The sequence below is a fragment of the Dendropsophus ebraccatus genome, chromosome 2 (genome assembly GCF_027789765.1).
Source record: "Dendropsophus ebraccatus isolate aDenEbr1 chromosome 2, aDenEbr1.pat, whole genome shotgun sequence".
NCBI classification, from domain to species: domain Eukaryota; kingdom Metazoa; phylum Chordata; class Amphibia; order Anura; family Hylidae; genus Dendropsophus; species Dendropsophus ebraccatus.
This window is the reverse complement of record NC_091455.1, coordinates 145,636,253-145,658,128: the sequence shown is the minus strand read 5'-3', so window position 1 is coordinate 145,658,128 and position 21,876 is coordinate 145,636,253. Positions and strand designations below refer to the sequence as shown.

The 21,876-nt window shown below is 41.5% G+C and overlaps 1 protein-coding gene across 1 annotated transcript in view; it reads left to right on the top strand.

Annotated features, from left to right (window-relative positions):
• The window catches only part of NPSR1 (neuropeptide S receptor 1), a 133,425-nt gene that overhangs the window by 46,429 nt on the left and 65,120 nt on the right, over window positions 1-21,876 (top strand). The window contains exon 3 of the mRNA XM_069960355.1: window positions 21,717-21,820. Coding sequence (XP_069816456.1) covers window positions 21,717-21,820 — 104 coding nt within the window. The remainder of the gene's footprint in view (window positions 1-21,716; window positions 21,821-21,876) is intronic.

Here is a 21,876-nt window from a genome sequence, read left to right as displayed (position 1 = left end):
GAGTGGGCCATCTATAAGGGGGTATAAGTAAGGGGGGCAACTATAAGGGGGTATAAGTAAAGGGGGGAGAGGGGGCCATCTACAAGGGGACTACATAGGGGGAGAGGGGGCCTATAAGGAGGCTACATAGAGGGGGGCATATACTATAAGGGGGGGGTCACATAGAGTCAGCCTACCCACTAAATGAGGGCATAAAGGGGCCAATACAGATGTGCAGTTAGTAGAGAGATGAGGATGGTGCCAGTGTGAGAAGCCTAATATGTCTGTCTGGCAGATTCTGTGGATTTTCATAATGGCCCAGGAGAGTTGGAGAAGAAAATGAAAACAACTCTGATAAGAGAAGACGTCCCCTGTGAGTCACCTGATATAACTGCACTATAATGTATATGGTGTACAGAACCTGTGTAGGGCTGGGTCAGCCTCTATATGACTGTATGAGGTGACAGTGATCTGTGTACAGTCGATTATTCAGTAGCAGTGGTAGGGTTAGTCAGTATGTGGTGGCATTAGTCAGTAGCAGCGGTGGTGTAAGTATGTGGTGGTATTTAGTAGCGGCGGTGGTGTTAGTGAGTATGTGATGGTATTAGTCAGTATGTCGTGGTAATATTTGTTACTTTTATTTGGTACTGTGTTTTAATCATCTCAGTATGGATTTGGTCAGTAACAATATGGTGGTGATGGTAGTGGTTGTGGTGTGGTGGTAACCTCACCACCAAACCTTAACAAAGGCTTAAACACAAATAAACCCTGCTCGTCTGAGCACTTACTAGTACATAACCAATCCCTGACTATACATGGGACTAGCTATCCAGCCCACGGGTACAAAGAACAAAGTATGGTGTGGCCCACGCAATACCTTCAGTATTCCAGCAGACAGTTCTCCAGGTCTGGCCACCCTCAGCACTGCAGTGAGCTTCTTTTTTAAGGCCCTGATGACCCCCAGCTGTGGGCTATGGAAGCCCAGGACCGAAAGCCCGGGTGGAGTGAGCGTCCCACTGCCAAACTCACTCACTCCAGAAAAAGCAGGTCCCAGTACGTATTTTTACAATCTGTCTATGTTAGCTATGGCCAACACAGACAACTAGGCTATCAATCCTGCTTTACCTGTGTCTGGGTTAACCCCTTGGTTACCAGAGACACACCCAGGGCTTACCAGACACAGTTTAACCACTTCAGTGGCAGATATCTGTTCTCCCAAACCATGCCTATATACCAAAAGCATCACTTGGTCGTAAAAGGAGGGGGGGGGGCAAGTTGACCTCTCGCACCAGGGCCCAGAAGACATTAGCTACGCCCCTGGCTAGACACAGACTCTCTGTACCATTTTAACTGTAAGGCATAGTATAGTTAACATTTGCCTCACTATACACACTACATTAACCCCTTAAGGACCGGGCCAATTGTCACTTTTGCATTTTCGTTTTTTCCTCCTCGCCTTCTAAGACCCATAACTCTTTTATTTTTCCACGTACAGGGCCATGTGGGGGCTTGTTTTTTTCAGGAGTAGGTGTACTTTGTAATGGCTTTTTTTCAATCAGCCATAAAATGAATGATGGAACCCCCAAAATATCATTTATAGGGTGAATTTGGGTCAAAGAATGCGATTCCTCAAATTTTGGGGGGGTTCCATATTTACGTAATGCACTTTCCGGTAAAACTGGCATTTTGACTTTATTCTACAGGTCAGTCTGAACACAGCGATATGCAGGTTTACTAGGTTTTCTATCATTTTACTATTTTTATTAGCAGTAAAACAGTTTTTTTTTAAATAGGCATATTTAAAATAGCCCTATTTTAACTCCTATAGCGCTTTTATTTTTTCACCTACGGGGTCGTATGGGGTGTCATTTTTTGCATCATTATCTTTAGGTTTTATTAATGAATTTTTTTTCTAGATCAAACGTATTGATCGCTTTTGAACAAAAAGCAACCGCTTTTTGTTCACGCTGTTCACCGTGCAGGAATAGTATTGTTTTATTTTAATAGATCGGGCAATTACGCACGCTACGGTATATAATATGTTTATTAACTTTATTACTTTTTATGTGTTTAATGTATGATATGGGAAGGGGGGGTGATTTTCACTTTTATTAAGGGAGGGGCTTTGAGGCATTTTGTAAAACATTTATTCATTTATTTTCACTTTTATAGTCCCCTTAGGGAACTATCACTTTCATACATTGGATCAGTGACACTGATCCCTGCTATGCCATAGCATTGCAGTGATCAGTGTTATCTGCGATCTTCAGATGACCGATCCGAGGACTGCACAGAGGTAAGGAGAAGACCTCCGGCAGTCAGGAAATGCAACCGGGATCCCCGCAGATGCGGGGGTCCCGATCGCTAAGTGACCGGAGATGCTGCGTTTAAGGGGTTAATGGCGGGCGGCCCATCATTGAGGGTGAGGGCCTGGCTGAGGATAGCAGCCGGTCCTCACCCGCTATAGGGTGGGCTCAGCTCGTGAGCCGCTCCAAAGCCGGGACCGCGACAGGGCGTACATTTACGTCCTCCTGCCTTAAGGCCCAGGCAGCGGGGGCGTAAATGTGTGCCCGCGGTCCTTAAGGGGTTAAAGGAGAAGCCCGGCAAAAAGTATTGTATTGCCCCCGAAAAGTTATACAAATCATTAATATACACTTATTAGGGGAAATGCTTATAAAGTGCTTTTTTTCCCTGCACTTACTAATGCATCAAGGCTTCACTTCCTGGATAAAATAGTGATGTCACGACCCGACTCCCAGAGCTGTGCGGGCTGTGACTGTTGGAGAGGATGAGGACAGGGGGATGCTCAGTGTCCCTCCAGTGCCCTGCGTCCCTCAGTGTCCCCCTGCCATCATCCTCTCCAGCAGCAGCTCTGGGAGTCGGGTTGTGACATCACCATTTTATCCAGGAAGTCAAGCCTTGATGCAGCAGTAAGTGCAGGGAAAAATGACACCTCAGCCTTTAGTGAGTGTAGGGGCTTCCAGAAGACTGTGGGAGAGTGTCAGTCAGCATTCCACAGCCAGGAAAGGGCTTGCACTTCTACAGTTAGTGGCAATCCTCGATTCAGGAACCTAACAGTATGTTTGGCGGCAGAGTTAACTTAGGCCTCTGTACTGTCACTTTCTGAGCTTGAAGGGTAAGATGTACAAGGACCCCAGGGCACTTCTAGGAACCATACATTTTAATGCTGAAAGCTCCAGTGGGTGCACAACCTCTAGATAGCCTGACTCATAGACTCCTCCAGCAGCCACAAAAGAAAGTAAAAAGGCAGCACTCCCTTTAACCCCTTAGTGAACGCCGCACGCATATTCACGGCGGTCACTAATGGGCTTTATTCCGATGCGTACGCCTTTTAACGGCGGCGCATCGGAATAAAGCTACGGCGCAGCGGGGGTTAAAATCTCCCTGCTTTCAGCTGCCGGAGGTAGCTGAGAGCTGGGAGAAGGCATGGGGGGGCCGCGGTGAGCGGTCCATCGGCAATGCGATCGCCGTTATTCACAGAATAACGGCTATCGCATTGAAATGAATGGCGTCTGTGCCATACAGCATTTTTATCGCCACTGACCCGCTATTTTCGGTCAGTGGCGATAAAAATGCTGTGGGACAGGTCCCCTCACCTGTCCTGGAGCAATGGCCGCCGGCGATCTCCAGGGGGGAGGCCCCCCTCCCCTCTGGGTGCGAAGAAAAACAAAATGGCGCACGCATGCGCTGTTTGCTATGTGACAGAGCTGCCTGTCAGCTCCTGTCACTTAGCAACAGGGGAGGGACCAATCTGATTGGTCCCTCAGCAAATGTTGACTGTGATATACCTATCACAGTCATCATTTGCACTGTGTTTAGTAAACACAGCGCAGGTCTTGTGCTGTGTCTCTCCCTTCTCTCCCTGTAGTTGATCTGGGAGAGAAGAGAGAGATACTACAAGACCTGTGCTGTGTCTCACACAAGTACAGAACACATTCTGCGTCGCCCCTGTCCACCGCCCCTGTCAGATAGCCCGTGTCCATGACCCCTGTCCGTTGTTCCTGTCTGATCGCCCGTGTCCGTGACCCCTGTCCGTTGTTCCAGTCTGATCACCCGTGTTAGTCACCCCTGTCTGTTGTCAGTGTCTGATAGCCCCTGTCAGTCACACCTGTCCGTCGCCGTCCGTTGTCGCTGTCTGATAGCCCGTCAGTCACTCCTGTCCATCGCCGTCCGTTGTCGGTGTCTGATAGCCCCTGTCAGTCACTCCTGTCCGTTGTCAGTGTCTGATCGCCCCTGTCAGTCACTCCTGTCCACCGTCACTGTCAGATCCCTCCCTGTGTGTGAAGAACCCCCACTTCACATATATATTTTATTTTATAGTGTTTTTTTCTGTTGCTGGTAAAAGTAAAATGTCCAGCTCCAGATCATACAGTGCAGAGCAGGTGTACGCCATGCTATGCTCTGGGAGTGGGAGTGAGACTGACACTGCGTCAGATCCAGAATTTTTTCCGGATTCTGATGCCAGTGGCAGCAGTTCAGAGGAGTCTGTCCCTGCTAGACCCCGTATGGCGGCCGCAGCTGCAGTGGAGGTGTCGCAGCCTGGCCCCAGTCGTGTCCCTAGGGAAAGGGGTGTCCCTAGAACAAGTGGCGTCCCTGTGAGTTTTTGGGTTCCTGCCACCTCTTTCTCTCCCCAAATCTCCCCATTCACTGCCACGCCTGGGATCAACAGGGATGTCGGCAAATTTTTTTATTCATTTGTGGGTGATGAGGTCCTAGGACTTATTGTCGAGCAGACACATTTATATGCTTGGCAATACATCACCCAAAAGCCCACCTGCACCTATGCAACATCCTGGAGGCCCACAAGTGTCATTGAAATAAAACATTTTCTGGCCCTGACACTTCTGATGTAGTAGTGAAAAAGCCCTCCATACGCAGCTACTGGAGTGGCCGGGCTGTCCATAGCACCCCTGTATTCGCAGCAATCATGTCCCGCACCCGCTATGAGACCCTGATGCGTTTCATGCACTTTAATGACAACGCACAGTGCCCCTCAAGAAATGACCCAAATTTTGACCATCTCTACAAATTAAGACCCTATTATCCCTCCTCCAACAAACCTTCCTCAGTGTATAAACCTCTGACAAGCAGCTGTCAGTGGACAAGTCCCTTATGAACTTCAAAGGCCGCCTTTCCTTCTGCTAGTTCATACCATCCAAGCGGGCACGCTATGGCGTGAAGGTGTATAAGGTGTGCGAGAGCCCCACTGGCTACACCTGCAATTTTTTTATTTATGAAGGCAGGGACTGCCAGCTAAACCCCCCAGGCTGCCCAGACACAGTTGGCGTCAGTGGGAAAATTGTGTGGGAGCTGATGGTGCCTTTTCTGCACAAAGGCTACCATCTCTACACTGACAATTTTTATTCTAGTGTCCCACTCTATAAATTGCTGCATGCTGTGAATACAGGGGCCTGTGGGACAGTCCGAAAAAGCAGGGTAGGACTCCAACCTGAATTGCTGTCCAGGCGGGTAGAAAGGGGGGCATCATTTGCGCTGGTAAGTGAAAACCTGCTCGCTGTCAAGTGGCATGACAGAAAGCAGGTCTTCATGATCACCACCATCTGCCATCCGAAGGTACCCCCAAAAAAGGTGCAGAGTTTGCCGCAAGAACGGAAGGAGGAGTGATTCACGCTATTATTGCCCCATGTGTCCATCCCACCCAGGCCTCTGTATTCATTCTAAATTTATTTCTGATGCCAAAAAGGGTGGGTGGGGGGTGATTCTTTGTACGGACAAAATTTCCTTATAATTTCTATTTCATTTTGTGGTTCATTATTTCTGGAGAGGCATTCTTTTTAACATTTACTGTACTGGGGATAAAAAAACACCAAGAAGGTTGGGAGGGAGGGCTTTTTTCAGGGAGTCAATTTCTTTATAATTTCTGTTTTATTTAGTGGTTTATAATTTATGGAGAGGTATTCATTTTACAATTTATTCCACTTGGAAAAAAAAACGCCAAGAAGGTTGGGAGGGAGGGCTTCTTTCAGGGAGTCAATTTCTTTATCATTTCAGTTTTATTTTGTGGTGTATTATTTCAGGAGAGGTATTATATTTTTATTGGGAATTTTAAAAAATAAAAATCTATCCACTTCTACTAGACTACAAGTGCTGTCCAGACAATCCTTGTACTGTCATCAGTAATCTGATCCCACGCCTTTTTTTCTTTTTTAATGTACTTTAGTAATAGCTCATAGGGACCCCCAAAAAGTGACCCTGGCTATGATTGCCTACATAAATGAAACCATTGATCACGCTCTTAAATTCCTTAATTCTTACACCCCCTAATGTCAGTGCACCTTTTTCATGGCACAGCCAATTGTGCATATTTTATTTTTAAAGTTAAAGGCAACATTACTTTGGAAAAGTAGCATTTGTGATCATGTCCACCCACAGAAGTCTGTTATTTCCATTCCTAATACTGTATTCTCATAAGGGCATTTTTTTTTTTCTTTTTTTGAAGGATATCTAATAATAAAGCTGTTCAATAGCAATACACTATGGGCTTAAATATAAATTCTTCACTATGGGGACTAGTGATACTTTACTGTTCAGACGAATGGTAATGGACAAGGTCTCTATATATTTTGAAGGTGATTGGTTGTTTTGTGCACCTAACGGTTCCTACTTTCCCGGGCAGGGACCTGTTATGGTGTACCGCATCGCTTACCACATTCGTTCCTCATATAGGGATTGATGTGGCTACAGAGGTGTTGTATGACCAGTCGCTATAAAATAATAAACTTGTCTTTATAGCCCTACAAGTGTTCTTTCATATTTTTTTTTTAAAAAAAGTCCAGTTTTCCACACAGATGGATCTTCCTCAATTTTTTTATATATTGCCCTTCAATACAGAACTTTTTTTTTCCTTCAACATTTCAGACCAGAATGTTGTTCTTGATGTCATCAAAGTGACACAAATGCGAGATATCTGCTTCTGTGCCAAGACATAGTCATATTTACAGGTAGTTACTGTTTTAGGAACATGCCCCCTTAGGGGTACTCTGCTTTAATTCTCTACTTTTTGTTGCCAATAGGGATTTCACAATTTTTACACCTGTTGATTTTTAAAATTTGTTTGTTAATTTACCTGCTGTGCATTGATTTTGTCCAAAATATATTCCCTATGGTTTCTTTTCCAAAATGTGGTCATTTTTGGAGGTTTCCTATTGTTCTGACAGCTCTATACCCCTCCAAGTGAACAATAGGGGCCTAATGGGGCCTAATAGATTTTTTTTGAAGAAAAATACATTGAGTTAGGGCCACAATAGTTATATTTTTGAACTCAGAAGAAATGGGATGATAAATTAGGTGGTGCCTTTTCTCATTGTAATGTGTGAAAGACAGATAACATGTCTAGTTTCTAAAATGGGGTCATTTGTGGGGTTTTCTATTATTCTGGCAGCTCTATATCCCTCCAAGTGAACAGTGAGGCCTAATAGATTTTCAAGCTAAATTGGTGCTCTGAAAACCACTAAGTGCTCCCTTCATTTGGAGCCCTGCCGTGTGCCTAGACATTGAGTAAGGGGCACAATGGTCATATGTCTGAACTCAAAAGAAATGGGGCAATAAATTAGGGGGTGTCTTTTCTCCTTATCATGTATTTAGAAAGGATACCATTTTTTTTAAAATGACATGACGAAAAAAAAAATTGACACTTTCACCTGCTTTGAAATAATTCTGTCCAAACACTGTGGGGTTAAAATACTCACTGTACCCCTAGATTAATTCCTTAGGGGGTCTAGTTTCCAAAATGGGGTCATTTGTGGGGGTTTTCTATTGTTCTGGCAGCTGAATACCTCTCCATAAGTACAATGGGGCCTAATAGATTTTCAAGCTAAATTGGTGCTCTGAAAACCACTAGGTGCTCCCTTCATTTGGAGCCCTACCGTGTGCCTAGACATTGAGTTAGGGGCACAATGGTCATATGTCTGAACTCAGAAGAAATGGGGCAATAAATTAGGGGGTGCATTTTCTCCATATCATGCATTTAGAAAGGATAACATGTCTTTAAAGTGACACAAAGAAAAAAATAAGAAACTTTTGTCACTTTCACCTGTTTTGTGTTAATTTTTTCAATACACCGTGGGGTTAAAATACTCGCTATACCCCTAGATGAATTCCTTAGGGGGTCTAGTTTCCAAAATGGGGTCATTTGTGGGGGTTTTCTATTGTTCTGGCAGCTGAATACCTCTCCATAAGTACAATGGGGCCTAATAGATTTTCAAGCTAAATTGGTGCTCTGAAAACCACTGGGTGCTCCCTTCATTTGGAGCCCTACCCTGTGCCTAGACATTGAGTTAGGGACACATCGGTCATATGTCTGAACTCAGAAGAAATGGGGCAATAAATTAGGGGGTGCCTTTTGTCATTATCATGCATTTAGAAGGGATAACATGTCTTCAAAATGACATATAGAAAAAAGAAAAAAAGAAATTTATTTCACGTTCACTTGCTTTGCGTTAATTTTGTCCAAACACTGTGGGGTTAACATACTCACTCTACCCCTAGATGAATTCCTTATGGGGTCTAGTTTCCAAAATGGGGTCATTTGTGGGGGGTTTCTATTGTTCAGAAACGTATGAGCCTCTGAAACTTGGCTTGATGCAGGGAATAAAATGCAATTCACAATTTTTAAAAAGTATGGTTAATTTTGTATGTTCTCAAATTTGAGTATTTTTTATTTTTGTTCCCAAAAACTTATGCCAAAACAAGGGAAACAGATGGAAATATATGTATGATGAAAAAAATTGTACAGAAATTACATATATAAGTGGAATATTATAGTTAAAAGTTGAAAAAAAAGAAAAATTTTCAAAATTTCTCACATTTTTGCTTTTTTAATCTATTTAAGAAAATTATATCAACGTTTTTTTTACTGCTAGGATAAAGTACAAGATGTCACAAAAAACAATCTTAAAACCGCTTTGATATATGAAACTGTTATAGAGTTATAAACAGATTAAGTGAACCATACCAGATTTCCAAAATGTGGTCTGGTCATTAAGGCCCAAATAGGCTTGGTCCCTAAGGGGTTAAAGTGTCACTGTTGTTATAACTTTCAAAATCTAAATCAACAGTAGATGTAATATAAAGCAAGTGTGCAATTTACATTTATTATCTATTTTTTTGTTATCCTGGAAAACACGACACTTCAAGTCCTGTGTATCCCAGGCCATCTGAGCGCTCATAGAGAAAAGGCAGTCATGTGATTGACAGACACATTGAGCCATGACTCACTGTACTGGCCGGAGTTCCTGTGTTTGTTTTTTTTCAACCAGCGCAAGTCAGAAAATTTGCCTTCTTTAGAATGGACCTGGATTTCTGGTAAGTATAGCTTTGTTTTACAGCATGATAACAACAACAACAACAAAAAATAAATGTAAAGTGCAAACTTGCTTTATTTCACATCTACTGTTGATTTAGATTTTGAAAGTTATATATGCTCTGTACACAGCTCTTACCTATGCTCTCAACCAATCCTCAACCCTCCCCCCCCCCTTTTTTGGTTCTCTTCACATAAAATATTTGTGGTGTATGTCAGGGTATTTCCTGATGTATACTTACATCATATAGTTTACAGGTGCAACTTTTTGTCCCACATCCTTTTTTACAGCATTCTGCTTTATGGAATAGCACAGAGGCCTTTTATCTAGCAGAAAAATGCAAACCCCTACAGAAACCACCCAAATGTGGCCTTTGTCATGGCATTATGATCTATTCATACCTTTACCATATCTGCCAGTGGATTTTTCAATGCATATGGCAAACTGGTGGTGGTGTGAAAAGAGAATTATTGATTGTACAATATTATATACATTATTCTACAACATTGATTATTTTATGCCCTTTTATGACCTGAGTTGACTGGGTTGCGTAAGCTGTTATTTTAATGCATTCATTGGTACTACTTTTTGCTTTCTATCCGTGTTGGAGAAAAAGGTAAATAATAACATTTCATTTAAAAAAAAATACTGAACTATTCTAGCGCAAAGGTTTAATGACCAGCAATATTTCTTCTTCAAAGTATAACACATTTTCATCCTGATCCATTTATCTTAAAATAGCAACAACCTGAAGGTCATTTCTAGTGGAACGTGAGGAACTTTTGTTTTCTCTGAAAGCAGTACTGTACATTTAGTGGGTGCTCTGTACTCTCAGCACATATGTTATGAAATGTATAAAATTTAACCTCTTAGTAAACTGATTCATATCTTAGAAAATTAAAGAGTTAAAATAAATTTCAGGCTATGTTCATACATCGTCAATAGACCGGCTTTGAACAGCCATTATTTTATAACAATTGCACAAATATCGGCCGCTATTATAAAATAACATGTGTTGTTTGTCTTTACATGATGGCTATCGAATAAAAACGTAGGGGGAGATTTATTAAACTGGTTAAAGTAGAATTGTCTTAGTTCCCCTAGCACCAATCAGATTGACTGGTTGCAGATGAAGGAGAAGATGAGGCACGCGGGATCCCAGGGCGGTGAGTATAATTTAACTCCACTGCCCCCTCAATGGGAAAAGCTGTGGAAATGCCTTATGCATTTCCACAGCCTTAAAGCTTGATTGTTGATTTCAACAAGCTTTCTTTTACAACCAAGAAGTTTAGCACCCCAATGCTCAATTGAGCACTAAGCACTATGTTCAATATTAGTAATGAGTAATCTGTATACCTTCATCCAAGGTTTAGGTACACTATGTTTAACCAAAAGGATTGGATGGAAGGGACAGTGAGTAGTGATCTAAACAGACCGCTGCTTAGTGTTTGCTACCAAAAGAGTTTGGAAACAGTTAAATTGCAATATTATAAAATAATCATTCACCTCTCCAGTATCTCGAGTCAGAACAAAAGCTCTAGCGGACCCATGCCAAACTTTGTCTACAAGTGACGTCATGTGACCAGTGTGGCTAATCAGAGATCCAATTTGTTACTGCTTTCTTAGTGTGGTTTAGATACAATCAATTATGATTTTGTTTTACAAAATTACTTTGGCCTGTAAAGGGTTATCTAAGGGCTATAATTAGTATATACCACTGATTTGGATATATTTCACAACAAAATGCTGTGCTTCAAATGCCAGGGTGACCCTGAAGATTATATTTTTTTGCAACCCATTAGTGAACAGAAGGGGCATCTGGTTCTATGGGATTATGTTTGTGACAAATTTAGATACGGGTGCTTTTTATCAATATACTCTCAAAGTGTAGTACATACAACTACTGGTCGAGAGAATACAGTAGGCTTGTTGCTCAGGCCATAAAAGTAAGAAAACTTTTAACAAGCTGCTCTGTTATATTCCATAGTCACATCCTAGCAAATTACTATAATTCCCCAAATAAATCAGAGTGTCAGTAAATGATAGCAATATAATATCTCTTGGTTGCCTGGTGTTATAATTGACAGGATAAATACTTCTCCCTCATGAGATTTGTTCCCTTTGTGACACTGCTACTTCTCAAATTATATATTGGCTAAAATGAATACTTATTTTTTACATTGCTTAAAGAACAAATACAACATTCAGTAATCTCATAATTTTGACATTTGGTCATCAATATCATGTGGGTGTGCATAATAAGACCATTTTCCACTGGTCTGTTGGAATTATGCGTTTAATAGTGTTTTTGGTCAGGTTTTGAGCAAACTGAGTATTTACCTAATAGCTTATTCATTCCCGAATGGTCTTATTTGATAATATGCACATGTTCTGTTGATATGCCAAAGCTCTCTGCTATCTATGCTATCTATCTTTCACCCCATGGTCTACTAAAACAATCTAGTAGATATATGGTATTTATCTCATTTATGACCCCAGCATACAGCAGGGATGTATGCTGGTGTCAGAACATGGTCCCTTAGGGGTACCAGTAAACGAGCTTTCAACCCATGAAGAAAATATACATGAAATTGGTTGCCATGAACAGTGATCTAACTGCATTAGGGAAATTATTACCTGGCAGATGTTGCAGAATTCCAGCTGTGTATTACTTGTGTGTTGCACAGGCATAGTGGGGGCACTACAAATACACACAGAGCCCTAAAACCATTTCTGCAAAAGCTCTATTGAAATGTCTCTCCATTATGGGCCTAACTGTATGCCTAAACAGTAGTTTATGGCCACATATGGGGTACTGCTGCATTTGGGGTAAATATATCCCTGTGTTGAGGGTGCTTATGCCCCTATGTGCCTTGTGGAAACCTTTAGCATTTTACTGGGGGGGGGGATTTTCATTGCCCTCTTCTAAAAACTTTTCTCAACCACCTTTGAGGGGGGTTTCCGCTGTACTAGTACCATCTAGATGAATTTTTTGTTTAAAGTGTAAGTGTAAAGTGTGCCGTGACTCCCGACAATTTCTAGAATGAAGGGGTAGATGCACTCAGAAACATGTGCTCTCCCTTTTCATCTCCCCCATAACTAGGGGTGAGCGAACGGGCCGAGGTTCGAGGTAGTATGAACCTGAACTCTCGGCTTCTGATTCCCGCTGTCTGCCCACTCTGTGGAGAGGGTGGATACAGCCTGAGGATCGCCTAGAAAACTGGGATACAGCCTATGGTGGTCCTCAGGCTGTATCCACCCTCTCCACGGAGCGGGCAGACAGCGGGAGTCAGAAGCCGAAAGTTCAGGTTCATACGAACCCGAACCTCCGCCGGTTCACTCATCTCTACCCATAACTGGTAATATGAGCAATCTGCAGAACTTTAATTGGAGCCTATGGAACTTCTGGCTATTCCGTTACCAGAAGTTCTATAAGCTCTCATTACACTTACACTGCTTGTATCAGTGGTTTATAGCAGAGAAGAAGGGGCAAAGTGTACGCTGCTGAGCGTGTCTGCCTGTTCATTCTAGCAATCAGAGAGGTCTTAGCACCCAGACCCCCACCAATGCTAACTTCTGACACATCACTTCTTACCCAGGAAGTCTCTCTCACCTTCCAAATCATAGCAGATCCACTTCAGGCTGGGGCTTAGATCAGGGGACAGGACTGTGGAGGTAATCTCTTCATAGTTGTAACCCCTCTCTCGTCACACAGAGAGTGCTGCATGTATGTGCACACATATGTCCTGCTCATTCCTTTATGCTCCCTGCAGTCTCTGTCCACCCTTGTGTTTCCCATCCTCTCCATTACTGTACAGTAATGGGGAATATCACATATTCTGCTGTTTCTGAATGTTTGTTTCATTTGTTTTACATGTTATTCAGAATAATAAATCATTATTTTGGGGTGTGGAACCAATTGTCTGCATTTCTATGATTTCTTATGGGAAAATTTCCTTTGGTTTAAGAGTGGATTTGGATTACAAGCTCTGTGCTGGAATGAATTATGCTCGTAATCCAAGGCACCACTGTATATATGTATATATATACACTCACCGGCCACTTTATTAGGTACACCATGCTAGTAACGGGTTGGACCCCCTTTTGCCTTCAGAACTGCCTCAATTCTTCGTGGCATAGATTCAACAAGGTGCTGGAAGCATTCCTCAGAGATTTTGGTCCATATTGACATGATGGCATCACACAGTTGCCACAGATTTGTCGGCTGCACATCCATAATGCGAATCTCCCGTTCCACCACATCCCAAAGATGCTCTATTGGATTGAGATCTGGTGACTGTGGAGGACATTTGAGGACAGTGAACTCATTGTCATGTTCAAGCAGAAATCGAGACTCATCAGACCAGGCAACATTTTTCCAATCTTCTACTGTCCAATTTCGATGAGCTTGTGCAAATTGTAGCCTCAGTTTCCTGTTCTTAGCTGAAAGGAGTGGCACCCGGTGTGGTCTTCTGCTGCTGTAGCCCATCTGCCTCAAAGTTCGACGTACTGTGCGTTCAGAGATGCTCTTCTGCCTACCTTGGTTGTAACGGTTGGCTATTTGAGTCACTGTTGCCTTTCTATCAGCTTGAACCAGTCTGCCCATTCTCCTCTGACCTCTGGCATCAACAAGGCATTTCCGCCCACAGAACTGCCGCTCACTGGATGTTTTTTCTTTTCCGGACCATTCTCTGTAAACCCTAGAGATGGTTGTGCGTGAAAATCCCAGTAGATCAGCAGTTTCTGAAATACTCAGACCAGCCCTTCTGGCACCAACAACCATGCCACGTTCAAAGGCACTCAAATCACCTTTCTTCCCCATACTGATGCTCGGTTTGAACTGCAGGAGATTGTCTTGACCATGTCTACATGCCTAAATGCATGTTGCCGCCATGGCTGATTAGAAATTGAGTGGTAACGTGCAGTTGGACAGGTGTACCTAATAAAGTGGCCGGTGAGTCTATATATATATATATATATATATATATATATATATATATATATACAGTAAATATATATTAAATCTGTAAGTCACTGCATGCCTGGTCCTTCTGCAGATCCAGCATATTTGCCAGTAAAGTAGTCCATGCTCATAGCTATTTTCATCTCAGGATTTTAAAGTATTATGTAATTGCGGAGTAAAATATGTCTTAATGAGGTTGTGCATAGGTCCAATTAATGTTATATAATTCTATTAATTAGAATGAAAGCAACATCCATAGTATCCTGATAATCTCACTATAAAGGATTCTGTTTTTTGTGTTTAACTATACAAAAAGAATGCAATGCACAACAAAAATGTAGAATTTGCACATTCCATCTGCGCAATGCAAAACAACGAGTTGCAGATAGAGAATATTGGACAGAATTTTACCAGACATCAAATGCTTGCTTTTAGTTACAATTTTTTCTTTGCAATTAATTTATGTTGTTATTTATTATGTGAATAAGGCGGACGCTTTTACCATGGATTATATACTGTAGTATTTCTATGTAATAACTAAATGGCAGAAAAAATGCCTTTTAGGAAAAGGCATGTGAAAAAGGCCTCAAAGGCAATGTGTCATCAAAAATGGCCTACTGTTTAACCCCTTAAGGACACATGTCGTACTGGTACGGCATGCGCCCGCTGGGGGGGGTATTAGTGGGAGTTGCGCCATGACCCAGCTCTACATCACACCGTTCCCTTTCAGCAGCTGGGGACGGTGACTATTAGCGGGCATGGGACGATTGCCCACTAATTAGACATTTAAATGCAGCTGCATTTAAATGCCTTTAAAAAGCATCATTGTTGGGTCAATGGTGGTCGTCAGGCTTCCCTTAATGCGATTGGGGAAGCCTTATCATTTTTTTTATTGTTACCTGACTCAGCGGCGCAATAATGCTGATCCCGGCTTGCTGATCGATTGCTTCTGGGCTCCAGCAGCCCTTAGAATCGATCTGCAGAAAATGGAAATTGTCTCATCCTTAAGGGGTTAAATCAAGTTGTTATTGTAAACATTTTTTTCAGAAATCTTTTATGCATTTTTTTTAATTTTTCATGGCATTATCTATATGATAAAATAATCATGAAATCTTGCAATTGTCATTTTGGCCAATAGGCTTAAAACTAAGTTGACACTTTATAGTCTGATCATTTCCCAGCAATGCTCTACTTATTACCACATACAGAAGTACAGTAATAAGTAATGCCAGGATATAGGATGCTCACAACTCAGCTCCCCTGAATCCCCCCTTTTTTGCCCACAGAGCATGCTCAGAAGTGTGTCCCATGCAAAGATTAGGGTCTGGAGTTTATTGTGTCTTTGTCTACAAGGCTGTAAAGCATGTCACTAAATCAGGGCAGATGGCAGCCCCCATAATATTGTACTATAAAAATAATACATTCAGAAAATAGAAACAGATTATAAAAAAAAACACGTTCCAGTATCTGGATCTATTTAGCAACAACAAATATAGATGACAAATTCTCTTTAAAAGGGAACTGTCGGCAGATTGGACGAATTTAACCTGCTAAGAGCCTTTTATTGCGTCCGTGGAACGGAGGAGGAAGGTATGTCTGTTACCTTCATCCTCTGTGTTCTTCCCATGCTGTTATCAGTGTAATCTGCTGTGCATAGCACCATTAGGAGCACTGCCCTGCCCCCAGAGTGCGAGCCGGCCCACCCAATTAATTATCATTAGCAGGAGCGGGCCAGCTCGTGCTCTGGGCGTGGGGAAGTGCTCCAAATGGTGCTCCGAACCAAGGATTACACTTCTAACAGCACAAGAATGTCGTCCCATGCGCATTAGAGGGCTATAAGCAGGTTAGATTAGTCTAATCTGCTCATAGTTCCCCTTTAAACCTTTTTAATACATAGTAACTTTTTTTTAGCTTACAAAAAAATGCTAGGTTTTGTGTGTTTTTCTAAAAAGTATTTTTTTCTCCTGGATGTTTTTTTTTTTGTTTTTTTTAAATAGGGAAAATTATAGGAAAATGCCTGACAAAAGGCCACCCCTAAACATGTTATGTTTAAAAACTCCATTAAACTGGGTTCACATTGTGTAAAATAAGAACAAAAAATGGCAGTAAAATAGGTATAAAAAAGCAGCAGTTTTTTGTTTATTTAACAATGTTTCAATAAAGTGTATGGGAAAAGCAGTGTCATTGCATACATTTTATACCTTTTAATACCAGCCAGACTATTTTTCTCCAGGCCATGATGTTATCTTTTCACTGATTTTTCCCACCTCTTGCCTAGACCACAGTATACCCCAGGGAATATATATTCTATACCCTGGGGTATAAAATAGCCTAGGCCAAACTATACCCCTCCAGGCCATAATGTTATCGCTTCACTGGTCTTCTCACACTTTCTCTAATTTGTTGAAAATTGTTCAGATTTTTTTTTCTGTCATACTCACAGCTGACACACAGCTGCTTCTTCTTGTTGGAAAATACACTACAGGGCTTAAAATGAACTGACAGTAGAAGGTGATGCCCCAGTGTATAGTTAATGTTATTTATTATAACTTGTAATGTATGTTTCTCTACCATATATACCATTAAATTATAATGTTTTTATTTAGGTCCTATCTTGAGAAACTAGCATTCCTAAATGGCAAAGTATTGATATAGGGGAACATTAAATATCACCCGCCGCCAATGTATATATATTTTTGATAAATTAACATTGTAGAACCTTGTATAGTGTGCCTTTTTCATAGGTATTAATTTATTTTATTTTATTTTATTTATTTTTGATCTAGAAATTAACTATGCTGTAAGTCGCTTAAGCATGTATGTGTTTCAAACTAACTAATAATATGAACGCAAAGCGATGATCCCGTATAGTGTATTGAATCTTGTAGATATCAGACACACCGCATAGTATGTGATGCGTTCCATCATACGTAATAATATGGGTGCCTTGCGTTCCAGGCGCGCTGTGCGTTCCAGGTACCGGATGTGACGCGAGCTATGCGTGTCACTTACCGGAAGTGATGCGGTCGGCGCTCTGAATGAACACAAATTCAGCGTGCACTATTTGCACGTGTCAAACAGCGGGAGATACCATCGCAGCCGCTACTGTATTGATGTGAGTAGTTGGATTATGGACTGCTAATTATGTTTAATATACACATCGGTAATTCAGGTGAGGAGGTGGAGCAAACTATATGGACTGCTATAAATGGTAGACTCCTTCACTCAGTCTGGTGCTGCCTTCCATCCATGGTGCCAGGTCCCGGTGTGGATTGCTATCCGTATCTTTACCCGGGGACGTGTATTCTATATTTTTGATTAGCCTCCTGATGAACTCCCTGAGATATAATTGCTGGGGAGGGAAACGCGTAGAGGTATAAGACGGGCTCTGGATGAGGTCACAGTTTATCTACATACAGTGATGTGATCCCCATCCATTGTAGCCCTATTAGGATTGTTTTTTCAATGGCCTTGTGTTTTGGGACAGGGACAGACTAGGGAGAGCCTGGTCTATATTGAGGGTTGACTAGGGTATCTTCCCATCTATCAAGGTTCTTTTAATTTTCGAGGTACAGTAATCAATGTGACTCACTGTGGGATTTTTTTGTTTCCCAGACCATCAGTAAGTTTGGGGTCAGCTGACCTTGAAAACTTCAGAACCGTAAGTTATACTGTCCCTATCCCTACTCTGCATTATCAAAAGTCTGAGGTCATTGTGTGTAATGTGGCAGAGTTTCTTAAATCTATGTTATGTATGTCCATGAATTTTAAAATAAGTAGTAAAAGTTATGTTTTAGATTGATACACACCATGAATTTTTTGCAATTAACATATATACCCGTGGGTGTAAAATAGCCTTAGGTCAGACTGTACAGTATGCCTCAAAGCCAAGTTGTCTAAAGATTGTTCTAAATGAAAAGTGGTCTATATTATGCCTTTATCAGAGCACAGGCACCGTCTTAAATTTGGAGAAGACAAAATTTGTAGTGGCAGTGCCATTTAATAGATTAAAATGGTGCATCTTAGCATTTGTGCTATTTTAAGGCATAATTTGCAGCAGTTTTAAGTGTGGTCCAGACTGGAGTGCCTTTTTGCACCATTTTTCAAAAAGTTTCATTTGTTCAATTAGCCATGGCACTGAATATATATATACCAAGAGACCTGTTCTGAGAACAGACATGAGTGAGGTAGACTTTAAAATAGTTGCAATTTTTTGTGCAATTAAGCCATTGTGCAAAAATGTGCAACTCTTTTATATAAAAAGACATATGTACTGTCTCTAATTTGTTGAAAAGTGTGCTATCTCCTATCTCTGCAGGGCTTCTGGGTTACCAATTAGTGTATGACACATTATATGCTGATCAGGTGACCAATAAACATTCGGCCAATAATTTCCCCCACCTAAAGCCATCTTTATAAGTTAAAGTTTCAAGACAATATGACTTTCTTATATTTTGAAAAGTCAAGTTTTTCTGGTTGATGTTTACTGTTGTTACACAAAAATTATTTGATAAATCTTGCACAATTTTTTGCAGATTTTTTGCCTTAAGCAGCTTGGCTAGGAAACTATGCATTGGTAGGAACAGAGTACTGCTACAAAAATGTTTTTGCAAAAATGAAAATTTGCACGATAAATCTAATAGAAAACCCTGCCCCCTCCCAAGTATATATTGTGTATATCACTCATCAGAGCCCTATAGCACTATTTCAGCGCTATTTAGGCAATGTAGTACAAGTAGTATGGATACTATGATCATGAGGAGAGAATTATGGAGCCACAAATAGGTCATATGAATACATGCTGTTAGAAGAATGCATCAAAACTCTAGGTATGGTGCAAGAGCAGATCCCAATATAGTGGTGGCGGATTTTGGAGTGGGCAGAGCCAGTTCTAAATGGGCTACATGGAGTGCTATTCAGGAGGCCGGAGGTCACATGGTGCAGCTCTGTAGATGAAAAAAGTAAAAAACAGTTAGGCGGTGAGGACAAAAAAGGCAGATATTTAAACTTATTTTACTGGAGTTTTTTGGTTTTCATATTACAGTGCTTTCCATTTAAAGTGACACTGCATTCACCAACCTACTCCCCCAAATCGCTGGTATCGTCAATATAATGAGAGTCCTTTCTGGTTTTGTCTTTTAAAATGTGCCCGATGCCCTGGTTAGGGTAAAACATTATCTTTTAACCTCTTAAGGACATAGGACGTACCAGTACGTCCTATGTCCTCATTAGCACTTCAAAGCGGGGCCGCGCGGCGGCCCCGCTTTGAAGTGCCGCGATCCCGGGTGCCGCGTGTAGCCCGGGACCGCCGCTATTAGCGGGCACGGTCCGATCGCCGTGCCCGCTAATTAGCTAATCGGAGGCAGCTGTCAAAGTTGACAGCTGCCTCCGATTACCGGAGGCAACGTTTCCCTGGTGTCTAGTGGGGGAGATCGCTCCTCCGGGACCTTGTCCCGGAGGAGCGATCTCCGTTACTGATGCCGGCCGGGGACGCGTCCAAGATGGCGCCGTCCTCGGCTCGGCACTCGTTTGTTTCCGGCTGCAGCAGCCGAAAGCAAACGAGTGCCGATCTCATGGATCTCTGCAGCATATCTATGCTGCAGAGATCTCTATGAGAGATCAAAGTGTATATACTAGAAGTCCCCCAGGGGGGCTTCTAGTATATGTGTAAAAAAAAAAAAAAAAGTGTTGTTAATAGTAAAAATCCCCCTCCCCTAATAAAAGTCTGAATCACCCCCCTTTTCCCAGGTTTTAAATAAAAGTAAACAAATAAATAAATAAATAAACATGTTTGGTATCGCCGCGTGCGTAATCGCCCGAACTATTAATTAATCACATTCCTGATCTCGTACGGTAAACGGCGTCAGCGCAAAAAAAATCCCAAAGTGCAAAATTGCGCATTTTTGGTCGCATCAAATCCAGAAAAAATGTAATAAAAAGCGATCAAAAAGTCGTATATGCGCAATCAAGGTACCGATAGAAAGATCACATCATGGCGCAAAAAATGACACCTCGCACAGCCCCATAGACCAAAGGATAAAAGCGCTATAAGCCTGGGAATGGAGCGATTTTAAGGAATGTATATTGGTTAACAACGGTTTGAATTTTTTACAGGCCATCAGATACAATATAAGTTATACATGTTATATATCGTTTTAATCGTAACGACTTGAGGAACATGCATAACAAGTCAGTTTTACCCCAGGGCGAATGGCGTAAACACACATTTCCCCCAAATAAAAGAAATGCGTTTTTTTTTTCAATTTCACCACACTTTGAATTTTTTTCTGGTTTCGCAGTGTACTTTATGCAACAATTCAGCCTGTAATTGCAAAGTACAATTAGTGACGCAAGAAATAAGGGGTCATGTGGGTTTTTAGGTGGAAAAATGCAAGTGCTATGACCTTTTAAACACAAGGAGGAAAAACCGAAAACGTAAAAACGAAAATGGGCCATGTCCTTAAAGGGTTAATCTGCAGCAGTCGAGTCAATGTGGCATGGCCGAGAGTATCTGTGCCCTAGGCCTGTGACATCTTTTCTTTCTTCCTCCATCTCTCCTCATTATTAGGAATACCCTTAGGTAGAATTCCTTCTGTTTATCTCATGTCTAATGCTGCGTTTACATGAAGCGATAACTCGCCCAATCGATCATTTAATGATTTTGAAGCAAAAATTTGTTTTTTTTATAACGATCAGCGTTTAGACGAATAAATCGTTAGAAAAATCGTAAAGAAAATTGTTATTGCAATCGTTTTTAACGATTCACATAGGGTAAATCTTTGAAAGACTGTTTACAAAAAGCAATCTGCGAATTTTTAGCGAACGACTATTTGAGAACATGTTAAAGGATCAAAATGAACGATTTCTCGCTCATCACTTGATCATTTGCTGTGTTTACACTGAAGGATTATCGCTCCAATCCGATCGTTATTGCGAAAATTCAAACGATAATTGTTCCGTGTAAACGCAGCATAGACAGTACACATATGCCTTAATGATCTGAAGTGTCACATGTGGACTGTTAAGACAAGTAATGAATTGGAGAAATACTATTAAAATTAAACATACTAAAATGATTACACTGAAACTGATGCAAAAACACATTGTGGGCCTAGCCTTAGGCCGCATTCCACGTCCGTGTTCCGCACCAACTGTATGAATATGTGCCATGCTGTAATGACGGAGCCGCGCGGTTGCTTCATTGAAGTGCGGCACTTATGCACACTGTTCCCCCACTCCCAGCATCTTATCACAGATGCTGCCCGGGCAGGGGGGACTCCGTTACAGGCATTCCACGTCTGTTTTTGTGCGGAACACGGAAAGTGTGAATGGGGCCTTAGGATAGCACTTGTCTGCATAAAGGCTGTAAACTATAAGTGTGATCACTTTATTATTATTATTATTATCATTTATTTTTTTTTTTTTTTCAGATGCTCTGACAGGTTTAATAAGCATCTTGACGGACATTATCTGGAGATTTACTGGAGATTTCTTAGCACCTGACGTTGTATGTAGAGTAATTCGATATCTGCAGGTAAGTAACTTCAAAAACATTCCAAAAGATTTGCAAGAGAATCTGTCACATTTAAC